General features: G+C 40.1%; 1 protein-coding gene across 1 annotated transcript in view; it reads right to left on the bottom strand.

The window, feature by feature from the left end:
- Positions 1 to 14043, bottom strand: part of LOC127409773 (visinin-like protein 1) — a 43761-nt gene that overhangs the window by 26951 nt on the left and 2767 nt on the right. The window contains exon 2 of the mRNA XM_051644591.1: positions 3771 to 3937. Within this exon, the coding sequence (XP_051500551.1) occupies positions 3771 to 3932 (162 nt within the window). The 5' untranslated portion in view covers positions 3933 to 3937. The remainder of the gene's footprint in view (positions 1 to 3770; positions 3938 to 14043) is intronic.

Here is a 14043-nt window from a genome sequence, read left to right as displayed (position 1 = left end):
TTAAACGTAACAGCTACAGGAGCACCGTGGCCTTCCTTGTGCCAGGCTCTCCCTCTCTCTCTGCTGGTGGCATGGCTGCTTATATGCCGCTCTCCCTATGCTCACTGGAATTAGAAACAGGTGTTAAACATAATCAAGCTCAGGTGTAAGTGCCCTTACTGCTTTCTCTTTCTCCGGACGGACGCTTGACCATGCCCCCGCTGCCACAACAGTGTTAAACAGAATGAGTGAAAAGACTGTTATCTATCTACCTGCTTTGCCTCTCTGGTATTGACTCTTGCTCTGTTGCTGATCCAGTGAGGTCAGGCCGTCTATTAGTTTACGATAATAACCTTGTTCCCCAGATAAAGTGTCATGCATAAAAGCAAAATGATAACATTTGGACTTAGTAACATCACTTATTGGGTCACTTCACAGTCTGGAGAACTGTATTTAATTTGTCTCTCTCTGCCTTTCAAAGGAAAAAATAACAATAAACCTGACTTTATATTTGACTTTTTAACTTCAAATTCACTTCAAACCTTGAAATACGTAAATTAATATGAGGCTGTGAAAATACAATAAAAGATGTATTTTTAAAGTTGCACCAGCTGAACAATCGACACAAAGGTAAACAACTATACACATTGAACACATTGAACAGATCGATCCAAGCCTCGGTTTTATTCACATAAAATTAAATATGGCATTTACCCTGCGATGCTTCTCCAGAGTTCCCAACACTAAAGATAAGGGAATCGTTTATTTTAACCGGTTCATTTACACAAACTGTTCAAAAGACCAGTTCACATGGACAGGTGTCATCATGGACACTCTGAATGGTCTGCGGCTACGCAGCCCCATACGCAGCAGGGTGCGATGCACTGTGTTGTGACACATTCCTCCCATAACCATCATTACTATTTTCTGTGACTTGTGCCACAGTAGACCTTCTGTCGGTTCGGACCAGACGGGATAGCCTTCGTTGCCCTTGCGCATCGATGAGCCTTTTGCGCCCAACACCCTGTCGCCGGTTTGTGGTTAGTTCCTCCTCGGACCACTGTTGGTAGGTTTCCACCACTGCTGACCAGGAGCACCCAACAAGCCTTGCCGTTTTAGAGATGCTCTGACCCAGTCGTCTGGCCATAACAATTTGTCCATTGTCAAAGTCATTCAGGTCTTTATTCCTGCCTATTTCTCCTGCATTCAACACTTTGACTACGAGAACTGATTGTTTGCTTACCATCTAATCTACCTAGACCTTGACATGTGGCCTTGTTAGGAGATGATCAACATTATTCGCTTCACCTGAAAGTGGTCATAATGTTTTGGCTCATCAGTGTATAAACCTAAAAGTTACCCAAAAATGAAAATTCTCTCATTATTTACTCACCCTCATGCCATAGTAAAACACAACCAAAGATTTCTGTAGGTCCTTACAATGCAAGTGAATTGTGATCAGACCTTTGTAGCTCCAAAAATCACATAAAGGAAAAATAAAAGTAATCCATATAACTCCAGTGGTTAAATCCATATCTTCAGAAGAGATATGATAGGTGTGAGTGAGAAATAGAGTGAGAAATTTAAGTCCTTTCTTTACTCTAAATCTCCACTTTCAGTTTCACTTTCAGATGTGAAAGTGAAACTAAACAAGTGCCACATGTGACTTTCAGATGTGAAAGTGAAAGATTAATAGTAAACAAGGTCTTTAATATTGCTATGTTTCTCATCCACACGTATCATATCGCTTTTGAAGAAATGGATTTAACCACTGTAGTCTTATGGATTCCTTTTGTGCTGCTTTTATCTGCTTTTTGGACCTTCAGATTTCTGGCCACCATTCACTTGCATTGAAAGGACCAACAGAGCTTATTTTCCTAAAAATCTTTGTTTGTTACTGTAATCTGATTACATTTTGCGGTAACGCAGTAACGTAACGTGTTAACAAAATTAAGTAATCTGATTACAGTTACAGATATGAATACAATAAATTATTTGGATTACACATTTATTGCTAAAACAATAATATTAATTAAGTAGAATGCATTTTAAAATGTATTACGTTCCTCTGTTGGTACTTTTATGTGTGTTGCTGTGTCAGCTAACCACCATGTCACAGAGGACATGTATCAAGGCGACGGCAGATAAGTGAGCGGTGTTACTATGGACGCAGCGGAGTGTAGTTGTTTTATAGCGTTTCAAGATTTCATGCGCTCACAATCAATCTCAGCGAGCTCTGTGTCAGCATGCTCCCAGACCTGGCTGAGGCATGCAAGGCTGGGCTGCCAACAAATCCTCATTAAATATCCGTTCTCCGCCCCATCCTTGCACGTCTCCTTCAGGTGTCCCTCTGCAGCTGCTGCGGGAGGAGAGGGGATCTGTTTCGAGTGTATATGGAAAACAGCACTCGTTCCCATCTGACAGAGAGATATATCGCTCACAAGGAGGAAACATTTGCAGAATGGTGTCTTGAAAAAGACGTCACTAAGCAAACGACTCTTTTATGTTCTTTATGTACTGTAGGCTACACAATAAATACAAACATAATGCAATAGCATTACAGATGCCCAAGTGATAAAGGATACTTAATTCGTCCGAGCACAAGCAGGGAGGTAGAAATAATCCACTCTCTGTAAATTTGTGTAAACACACACATTCTGCACATGTACACACACAAACAAACATACATGCACACAGACATGCATGATGCAACACACAAGCAAACCTGTATATGCTTATGGAAAAGAAACAACAAGCATTCAAATACACAATGGATTTACTATCAAAGCTGTCTGCAAATGCACAGCTTTGGTTGTAGATAGCGGACACACACCCACACACACACACACACACACACACACACACATACTACTACAGCATATTTGAGATAAGAAAGTCAAGTTGCATTTTTAGATATGCGTTGGATCTCTTTAGCCAAGTTGCTGTCTTTGTCATACTGCTGTAATAATTCAGTCAATATTAAAGTACTAAAAGAGCTATTAGTGTCACATTCTTTTTTTCTGCAGGTTTGATTGGTTTTAGAAAGTAACTTCAAAGTAAAGTAATTAGTAATCTAATTACTTTCCAGATGAAGTCATTAGTAAAATAATCTAATTAAAATTTTACAAAAGTAATTAGTAATCAGTATTGGATTACTTTTGAAAGTAACTTACCCAACACTGATGGTTAGGGTATGGAATGCATACTTTTCACAATCCAATCATTTCCCAGTGGATAAAATCAAGTCCTGGCCTTAATACAGAAGTTAAATGGGATGCGAACAGTTATTTTATAATAGGGATGACTAATGTCTGACCTGTGGTGCAGTGGGTTGTGCACATATTTATGACATACAAGAGCTGTTGGCTCATGGGAACCCAGTATCGAGTGTGGCCTGTGTCCTGTCTGGATTCCATTCCCTCTCTCTCATCCCTACTTTCCTGTTTATTCTATAATAAAATAAAGGCAAAAAGCACAGAGATGAAATTGTTCAAAAATAAAAAATAAAAATATAAATTACGTTATCCGAGGGAAGTAAAATGTCATTTTATATAAATAACTTTTGCCTTTATGGTGTCTGATTAGCCATAAAAATCCCAGTCGTATGTGCAGGCAGCTAGCATAGCCCCTGAGATCTAAAGTGAGTTTAGTGCCAGACTAACTGCATGACTTAGAGGGCTTTTCCAGTCGCTTATAAATTACATGGCACATCTGATGCAATCCTTAGTGATATGGCCAAAATGCCAGCACATGTAGGGAAATGTATCACAAAGTGACAAGAGAGTCCCTACCTTAACATAAAGCTGCTGGAACTCATCCAGGTTGAGTCGGCCACTGGGGCAATCCTTCAGAAAGCCTTTGTACCACTGTTTGAGTTCGTGCTCGTTAAATTCTGTGTTCTTCACCAGGTCCTCCATTACCTCAGGGGTCAGCTTACTGTTCTGTTTCCCCATGGTGTCTGCAAGGCCCAGAAAACAAAACTGCTGTGATCTCACTTCATCTGGAGCTCTAACTCATTTGAGAAAAAAGGATATTTTGTTATTTTGGCCAAGCGCACACACGTTAAAAGGACAGATCACCCCAAAATGAAAATTATATCATCATTTACTCATCCTCATGTTGCTTTAAATCCATATGGCTTTTTTTTCATGCAATTACAGTGAAAGGGGACTAAAGCTTTCAAGCTTCAAAAAGGATGCAAAAGCACCATTAAAGAATCATTAAAGTGGTCCATGTGACTTGGTGTGTTTTATTCCAAGTTATCTGAAAGCATATGTTAGCATTGTGTGAAAAACAGACCAAACTTTAAGCTTCAAAATTAGCTTGAAAGTTTCCGTCCACTTCTTTAGAAGTCTTCTGTTGGTCTCCACAGAAGAAAGTAAGTCATATGGCTTTGAAAAAACTTGGGGGGTTGTAAATGATGACAGAATTTTCATTTTGAAGTATTCTTTCAATGCACTGTAAAGGTAAATTGCAGGCTGCACAAACTAATTTCATAATGAATATCATGGCTTAAATAAGATTTAATCACGCAGTTGAATAAATGTGATGGTTTTAGTGAGTTGTGGATTATATCATTCCATGCTGTTTGATTACATCAAATATACTTGGTGTAATCACTGGGACAAATATCATATCACCCATCAAAAATGAGTAAAGCACTTAAAGCCAGGTGTATTAAAATTAAAACAGTTATTATTAAATGGATAGTTCAGACTCAGTTTTAAATGGATGAAATGCAGTGGTAATTTGGTAATTAATATTAATTGGCAGAAGAATTATTTATTCTAATAATCATTAGACTTAATAATAAATTAATCTGTGGTGTATTTTGTCATGTTGCTGTTGCCGCCATTTTATAAAAATAATAAGCCACTTGACTCTGTACATTACATTGGCTTTACCAGTGTAACACATGTAAAATCACTGTAACACATGGTCTCTCGTGGCTTATTGCCAGGGTTGGGGAGTAACGAAATACATGTAACGGGATTACATATTTAAAATACAAAATATAAGTAACTGTATTCCACTACAGTTACAACTTAAATCATTGGTAATTAGAATACAGTTACATTCAAAAAGTATTTTGATTACTGAAGAGATTACTTTGCATTTTGTTGTCATTTGTTTCATTTAATATTTAGTCCTTTCAGATGGAAAACATTTATACATATAAATGATGCGATCCAAAGTGCATTTGAACAGCAGTAAAACACTTTCTTAAGATGTGTTACATTCATACGAATGAAGTAAGTTTGAAGTAAGTTTTGAGCAGAAGAAATAGAAATAAACCTTGTGTAAATTGTCAGCTTTACGCTAAGCTAAAATGCTATTTCTAACCATTTTACATGCACATGTTACCAGGCACGATCATATTTTTTTATCAAGAAAATTCACGTTGGATCATAATTTCTTTTTTTCTAGTAAGACCTTTGATATTAGGGCAAAAATCATGTTCTTGATAATAATGTTTTTATTGTGTTCCTGTAAAAATATCTAAAAATCCTTAAAACAAGATCGATTTGATTGATAACAACAGTGTATAAGATATTTAGGTTTTTCAGAGAATGTATTTTTAACATGTGTATTTTGTCTTACTGTACTGGCAGAGTTTTTATAGTCAAAACAAGTGAAAAAATCTACCAGTGCTAAAGAAGCAATCCAAAGTATTTAGAATACGTTACTGACCTTGAGTAATCTAATGGAATATGTTACAAATGACATTTTACAGCATGTATTCTGTAATCTGTAGTGGAATACATTTCAGAAGTAACCCTCCCAACCCTGCTTATTGCTTTAATATAATACCAGAAAAATGATGTGAAGCCACTCATAGTCTTAGCACTGAGAAAATGAGGCACAGGCTATTGAATGTTCTTGTATAGTATGTGAAACACATTAAATAATATCTCACTAGACATGAGAGAATCCCAATACGAAATCTACTATTTCAGCTTATCATTATTGATACAATTTGGTCTGTCCCTTTTGAGAATGAGCAGTGTTTCATCCTGCCCACATCTGCTTATAAGAGCAGCCTGCAGCTCTTATCCCCCATTCTCTGGATGGCATTCTCACACACACTGTCAGGGAAATGGTTTAATTAAACAAATCATCATTAGCATAATTACTAAAAGGTCATCACATCCTAAGCCTCAGTGTGATATTTACATTTATTTCAAAATTGAAAAAAGCCTATCCTTCTCTGTTATATGAATAAAAACTACAATGAAAGCATAGAGAGAGACAATAGTAGCAGTTGTGTGGATGATAACAGCATTTTATTTTTAAGGAAATGGCCGAGTAAAAGACATGCATCTTGTATCTTGAAAAGACATACTATAAGTCCAAAAGTCTGATATCACTATAGTTAAAGCGCTTTTATTTTGCATTCTTCTCATTTATTAAAAATATCTTCGTTAAAAATTATATTATGTCTTCTCCAAAGACAGTGGTAGTGATTGGTAGAGATTCTGTTTTCAACCAACCTCCCACACAGTAATAATTTGTGAGCAAGTGCTTTGAATAATCCCTAAAAATCGTGAGATCATGGACATGGATACAGATAACAACATAAAACAAACATTTCTAGACTATTTACAATGCACAAGAGATCAACAAATCAGTGAGACAATGCTACACAACAAGGCCGTAGCAAGAAATTCTGGGGCCTGTGATGTATATTGGTCTGGGCCCCTTTCATATTAAATATTACAGTTTAAAATTGGCTTTGGGCCCCCTTGGACCTGTGGGCCCCTAGAATCGTTACCAAGTTTCACCCCATTAGCTACGGCCCTGCTATACAACAACATCAGCAATGCTCAGATTGTGGGCCAGTGATCTTTTAATGGAACAAGTTTGACCCTTCCCGATCTGCAGACCACATTTGAAGACTGATCTCACAGTGAATTCTGAAACAGTAGGTTGACATTTCCTGAGCTAAACTCGGTCTGTGCTTAATGAAATTCAAAGTACTGCCCACATTCTGACTTCCTGTGTGATTATGTTGGGCCCTGCATGTGTCATTTGGGAATACCTCTATGCGAGATCAACCAATGAGAAACAGCAAAGCACAGCCAATTTAGAGTGCTAAAAACATAACTGATAACAGCTAAATCAAAACTGACTATTAATCAGTGATAACGCAACTTAAACCCACAGAGCTGGATCCCTCTTTGCAAGTATGATTTATGATACCGAACTAATTAGATGATCATCATCATCCTTAGTTAAATCTCTTTCAAGCTGAGGCCTCCATTTTCAAAGATTTACATGATTTCTGTCAATCCACAAAATCGAAAGTACCATGATCTGATAACTGGTCAAATACTATTGTTTAACATTTCCCTAATTTTCAAAGATTTTTCCAAAGACTAGCCTACAGTTCCTTTTTCAATTATTTATACCAAAAAATAAATAAGTCCAAAGGTCATTCCCCCATGATATTGAAGCAGCCACCCCCTGACTTATAATAACCACCTTCATGCGGTCCTAAAGTCTATCACCAAGTGATCTTGAAGTGACCGTTCTCGTAGACTTTAATAACCCTCCACCTTTATTGTTTAGATGTTTCCACCAGATATTTAAATGATTAAAAATGAAAATAAATAGAATACACAAGTAAAATATTACAATGCAATCTGTAAGTGCAGCACAATGCTCAGTCAGCAAATACACAGCTAAACAGATGTGCTTTCAGTCTGGATTTGAATGTGTTTATTTTTGGAGCACACCTGACCTCTTCTGGGAGCTGGTTTCAGCTGCGGGTGGCATAATAGCTAAACGCAGTCTCACCTTGTTTTAAGTGAACCCACTGCATTTCTAACTGACTTGATCCTAATTATCTGAGAGGTCTATTAGGTTTATCTTCAACAAACATATCTGCAGGGGCCTGTTTAGCTCAGCGAGTATAGATGCTGACTACCACCCCTGGAATCACGAGTTCGAATCCAGGGTGTGCTGAGTGACTCCAGCCAGGTCTCCTAAGCAACCAAATTGGCCCAGTTGCTAGGGAGGGTAGAGTCACATGGGGTAACCTCCTCGTGGTCGCGATTAGTGAAGTTGTGCTACAGAGAGTAGCATGAGCCTCCACATGCGGAGTCTCCACGGAGTCGTGCACGATGAGCCACGTGATAAGATGCGTGGATTGACAGTCTCAGAAGCAGAGGCAACTGAGACTTGTCCTCTGCCACCTGGATTGAGGTGAGTAACCGTGCCACCACAAGGACCTACTAAGTAGTGGGAATTGGGCATTCCAAATTGGGAGAAAATGTGATAAAAAATAAAACAATTTAAATAAAAATAAAAAATAAATATATCTGCAATATATTAAGGTCATAGGCAATTGAGTGATTTAGCAATAGTTCTTTAAAATAAATTCTAAATGTAACTAGAAGCCAGTGTAAAGACCTGAGGACTGGAGTAAAATGCTAAAATTTTTTGGTTTGGGTCAGAATCCTGGAGGCAGCATTCTGAATGAGCTACAGGTGTCTAATGGTCTTTTTGGGAAGGCCGGTAAGGAGTCCATTGCAGTAGTCTACCCTACTGGTGATGAAAGCATGAACAAGTTTCTGCCTTGACTAGATACGAAACATCAAATTCTTGCAATATTTTTGAAGCTGACTTAGTTATTTCTTTGTCGTAACTACTAAAACTAAGGTCTGACTCCAAAATAACACCAAGATTCCTTACTTGATTTTTTTGTCTTTAGACCCCTGGAGTCAAGGTATGTGTTCACCTTGAGAATTTCATCTTTGTTGCCAAATACAATAACTTCTGTCTTGGCTTTGTTTAACTGAAGGAAGTTTTGGCACATCCAACTGTTTATTTATTCAATGCACTGGCACAGAGAGTTTATGGGGCTGTAGTCATTTGGCGATAGAGCAAGGTAGATCTAAGTGTCGTCTGCATAGCTATGATACACAGTTTGGTTCTTTTCCAAATTTGGCCTAGTGGGAGCATATACAGGTTGAACCTCATCATCATGATGGCGCCGCGGATGGCTGCCTCGGTGTGGAGCTCCTCAGTTCTTTTGTTGTTTTTGTTTGTTTGTCCTTTGTTTAGTAATCTTTTTCCAGTCAGTTTTAATAGAGACGAACTGCTGAACATTCGACAGCATGTACCAGACAATCTTTCCCGGTTTTTGAATATTCAGACGTTTTGCTAGACATTTTAGTTGGAGGCGCAGCTCTGCTGTTCAAGAGATGCAGGTGAGGGAGACGAGCCGGTGCACTGGTCCAACTCCGTCGGCACGGATTTCGAACAGCGTTGCTGAGTATTCACTTAGCGAATCTCCGCTCTCTTCCTAACAAAACGGACGAACTACATCTCATCACACTCACAAACAAGGACTTTTCAACCTCTGCTGCATTGTGCTTCACAGAAACCTGGCTGAGTGAAGCCATTCCGGACAGCGCATTACATCTGCCGGGCTTCCAGCTGTTCAGAGCGGATCGCATCGCGGAGTTAACGGGGAAAACGAGAGGCGGTCGAACATGCTTTTATATCAGTGAAAGTTGGTGTACAGATGTAACAATGTTAAAGAGGATGTGCTGTCCTAATTTGGAAGTGCTCTTTATTAACTGTAAGCCTTTCTACTCGCCGCGGGAGTTTTCCTCGTTTATTCTGGTGAGTGTGTATATCGCACCAAACGTGTGTTTGAACACAGCGCTGCAACAGCTGGCTGATCAAATCACAGACATGGAACATCAATACCCAGACTCAGATATTATTATTCTTGGGGATTTTAACAAAGCAAATCTCACACATGAACTGCCCAAATACAAACAGCACATCACATGCCCCACCAGAGACAGGAACATAATGGATCATTGTTACACAACAATAAAGGATGCATATCGCTCTGTCCCTAGAGCAGCTTTGGGACTCTCTGATCACTGTCTGGTTCATCATCTTCCGACCTACAGGCAGAAATTAAAATCAACCAAGCCAGTAATAAGGACTGTAAAGAGATGGACCAATGAAGCAGAGCGGGAACTACAAGCCTGCTTCGATTGCACAGATTGGAGTGTTTTTGTGGCTGCAGCAACAGACCTGGATGAGCTCACAGATACTGTTACATCATATATCAGGCCAGGAACACACTGAACAGGGAAATCAGAGTGGCTAAAAGAAGACACTCTGAGAAGTAAAATGAGAACGACCCTGCATCAGTGTGGAGTGGCATGAAACAACTCACAAATTACAGGACTCCTACCCCCAACCTTGTAGGGAACCAACAATGGCTGACGACCTGAATGTGTTCTACTGCAGATTTGAAAGGCCCAATCTCACACCCCACACCCACTCTGACCTTCACTTCACACAAACACCAACACCTCCTGCAACCCCCCTCCTCCCCCCTCCTGCTACTCAACCTGCACTTAAGATCTGTGAAGATGATGTGAGCCGCGTCTTTCGGAAACAAAAGATGAGGAAGGCTTCAGGCCCAGATGGCGTCTCACCAGCATGTCTTCGATCCTGTGCTAACCAGCTGGCCCCCATCTTCACACAGATCTTCAATAGATCACTGGAGCAGTGTGAAGTCCCATGCTGCTTCAAACGCTCAATCATTATTCCTGTCCCATAGAAACCAAAAATCACAGGACTTAATGACTACAGACCTGTCGCCCTGACGTCTGTGGTCATGAAATCATTTGAGAGACTGCTGTTGGCCCACCTGAAAAACATCACTGGACCCTTTCTAGGTCCCCTTCAATTTGCTTATCAAGCAAACAGGTCTGTGGATGATGCAGTCAACATGGGATTGCATCATATCCTGCAACATCTGGACAGACCAGGGACATATGCAAGGTTCTTTTTTTGTAGACTTCAGTTCAGCTTTCAACACCATCATCCCAGCTATAATCCAGAATAAATTACACCAAGTCTCTGTTCCCATGTCTATCTGGCAGTGGATTACCAGCTTTCTGACAGACAGGCAGCAGCTTGTGAGACAGGGGAAACTCACTACTAGCACCTGTACAATCAGCACTGGTGCCCCCCAGGGATGTGTGCTCTCCCCACTACTCTTCTCCCTCTACACCAATAACTGCATCGCCAAGGACCCCTCTGTCAAACTCCTGAAGTTTGCAGACGACACCACTGTCATCCGCCTCATCAAAGATGACGATGAGTCTGCATACAGAAGGGAGGTTGAACAGCTGGCTGTCTGGTGCAGTCAAAACAACCTTGAGCTGAACATGCTCAAAACGGTGGAGATCATTGTGGACTTCAGGAGAAACATCCCAACACTGACCCCCCTCACCATTCTAAACAGCACAGTGGCAGCAGTGGAGTCATTCAGGTTCCTGGGCACTACCATCTCACAGGGCCTAAAGTGGGAGACACACATTGACTCCATTGTGAAAAAGGCCCAGCAGAGGTTGTACTTCCTTCGCCAGCTGAGGAAATTCAACTTGCCACAGGCACTGCTGATACAGTTTTACTCAGCAGTCATTGAGTCGGTCCTCTGCACTTCAATAACTGTCTGGTTTGGTTCAGCTACGAAATCAGATATCAGAAGACTACAAAGGACAGTTCGGACTGCTGAGAGGATTATTGGTTGCCCCCTGCCCCCCCCTTCAAGAACTATACACTTCCAGAGTGAGGAACAAGGCTGGAAAAATCACTCTGGACCCCACTCATCCTGCCCACTACCTTTTTGAACTGTTGCCTTCTGGCCGACGCTTCAGAGCGCTGAGCACCAGAACCACCAGGCACAGGAACAGTTTTTTCCCTCAGGCTATCCATCTCATGAACAGTTAAATTGCCCCACTGAGCAATAACTATGTGCAATACACAGTTTAGTCTTTCTTATATTTATCCAACACACCCAACCTCTTCTGCCATTTCATTCCTCTGAAAAAAAATAAAAAAAATAATAATAATAATAATTGCACTGTACATAACAGATTTGTATTTGCACTGAATTTAACAGATTGTATTAGATTTGCACTACCCATGTGTATGTGTGTATGTATGTATGTGTGTGTCTGTACGTAAGTGTATAATTAGTTTTATTTTTTATTATTATCTATGTCTTGCTGCTGTTTTTGTAATGTTTTTGTATTGTTGTACACTGTCACCAAGACAAATTCCTTGTATGTGTAAGCATACTTGGCAATAAAGCTGATTCTGATTCTGATTCTGAACAGCAGCGGTGCAAGAATTGAGCCTTGTGGGACTACACACGTCATGGATGTCAACTTAGATTGATAGTTGCCTATGTTAACATGGTAACCCCTCCCTTCTAGATATGACCTGAACCAGCTGAGGACCGTCCCAGAGAACCCTACCTAGTTTTCTAATCTGTCTAGGAGTATATTGTGGTCAACACTGTCAAAGGCAGCACTTAGATCTAGTAATACCAGAGGGGGACTAAAAACTGTTCATGGAACAAAATCCGAAAACTAACGAAATTTTTCGCAGAACATAACCGAAAACCAGAACAAAGTGATTTTCAATTTTTCCGGAGTGAAAACGTTATTTTTAAATGCTGGAAACCGGTTATAACCGGTTAATTTCATTCTGATAATTTTTTCATGAAACCAAAGGCCAAAGGGTTTATCACAGTAAGTTTTTGGAACTACAACCACTTCATGTTGCCTGAAAAAATTAAACGTGCTTTGATCCTGAAGGAAACTGTTGCATCACACATTTCTTTGCCTAACTGTCTGATGTCGCATTCTGTGAATGAAAACCTTTTTTAAAACCATATACATGCACGGCTAATCCAGATACAAGGAAAACATTATTAGAGGTAAAAAAGTACTTTTCTCTGTTGTTTCCAAGTCTTCACTGAACTATTGTTAGATATGATGCATTAATACAGATTTGATAAAAAATTACACTTAACTGTGAATGAACTGTATGCTGTTATGATTTCTATGCTAATAAATCCACTACACAGGAAAAAAATGAATTGCTAATTCTCGCTTATTTTAGTGAGGCAAGTGGCTTATTTTGCGAGATCTGGAAACACTGCAATTGATATTTCATCCACCCATTATCGCAGAGTACTGTCATTTTAAAAAGAACATTATTAACCATTCTTTTATTTTGTTCTAACCGATAACCGTTTGGAAAGGAGGCTGTGGAACATCTGAACTGGAACGAAAAAATACCGTTTTTGCTCAGAATTAACCAAAATGAAAAACATTTCGTTTTTAGTCCCTGATCCCAGCACTGACATTTTGCCTGTATCAGTATTTAGCCAAATATCATTAAGTATTTTTCCTTGTATCTGGATTAACTGTTTGTATACATAGTAATTACATTATATTGCCAAAAGTATTCGCTCACCCATCCAAATAATTGAATTCAGGTGTTCCAATCACTTCCATGGCCACAGGTGTATAAAATGAAGCACCTAGGCATGCAGACTGCTTCTACAAACATTTGTGAAAGAATGGGCCGCTCTCAGGAGCTCAGTGAATTCCAGCGTGGTACTGTGATAGGATGCCACCTGTGCAACAAGTCCAGTCGTGAAATTTCCTCGCTACTAAATATTCCACAGTCAACTGTCAGTGGTATTATAACAAAGTGGAAGCGATTGGGAATGACAGCAACTCAGCCACGAAGTGGTAGGCCACGTAAAATGACAGAGCGGGGTCAGCGGATGCTGAGGCGCATAGTGCGCAGAGGTCGCCAACTTTCTGCAGAGTCAATCGCTACAGACCTCCAAAGTTCATGTGGCCTTCAGATTAGTTCAAGAACAATGTGTAGAGAGCTTCATGGAATGGGTTTCCATGGCCGAGCAGCTGCATCCAAGCCATACATCACCAAGTGCAATGCAAAGCGTTGGATGCAGTGGTGTAAAGCACGCCGCCACTGGACTCTAGAGCAGTGGAGACGCGTTCTCTGGAGTGACAAATCACGCTTCTCCATCTGGCAATCTGATGGACGAGTCTGGGTTTGGTGGTTGCCAGGAGAACGGTACTTGTCTGACTGCATTGTGCCAACTGTGAAGTTTGGTGGAGGGGGGATTATGGTGTGGGGTTGTTTTTCAGGAGCTGGGCTTGGCCCCTTAGTTCCAGTGTAAGGAACTCTGAATGCTTCAGC

The sequence above is a fragment of the Myxocyprinus asiaticus genome, chromosome 19 (genome assembly GCF_019703515.2).
Source record: "Myxocyprinus asiaticus isolate MX2 ecotype Aquarium Trade chromosome 19, UBuf_Myxa_2, whole genome shotgun sequence".
NCBI lineage: Eukaryota > Metazoa > Chordata > Actinopteri > Cypriniformes > Catostomidae > Myxocyprinus > Myxocyprinus asiaticus.
The sequence above is the reverse complement of the archived record's forward strand: the minus strand, read 5'-3'. Positions and strand labels throughout refer to the sequence as shown.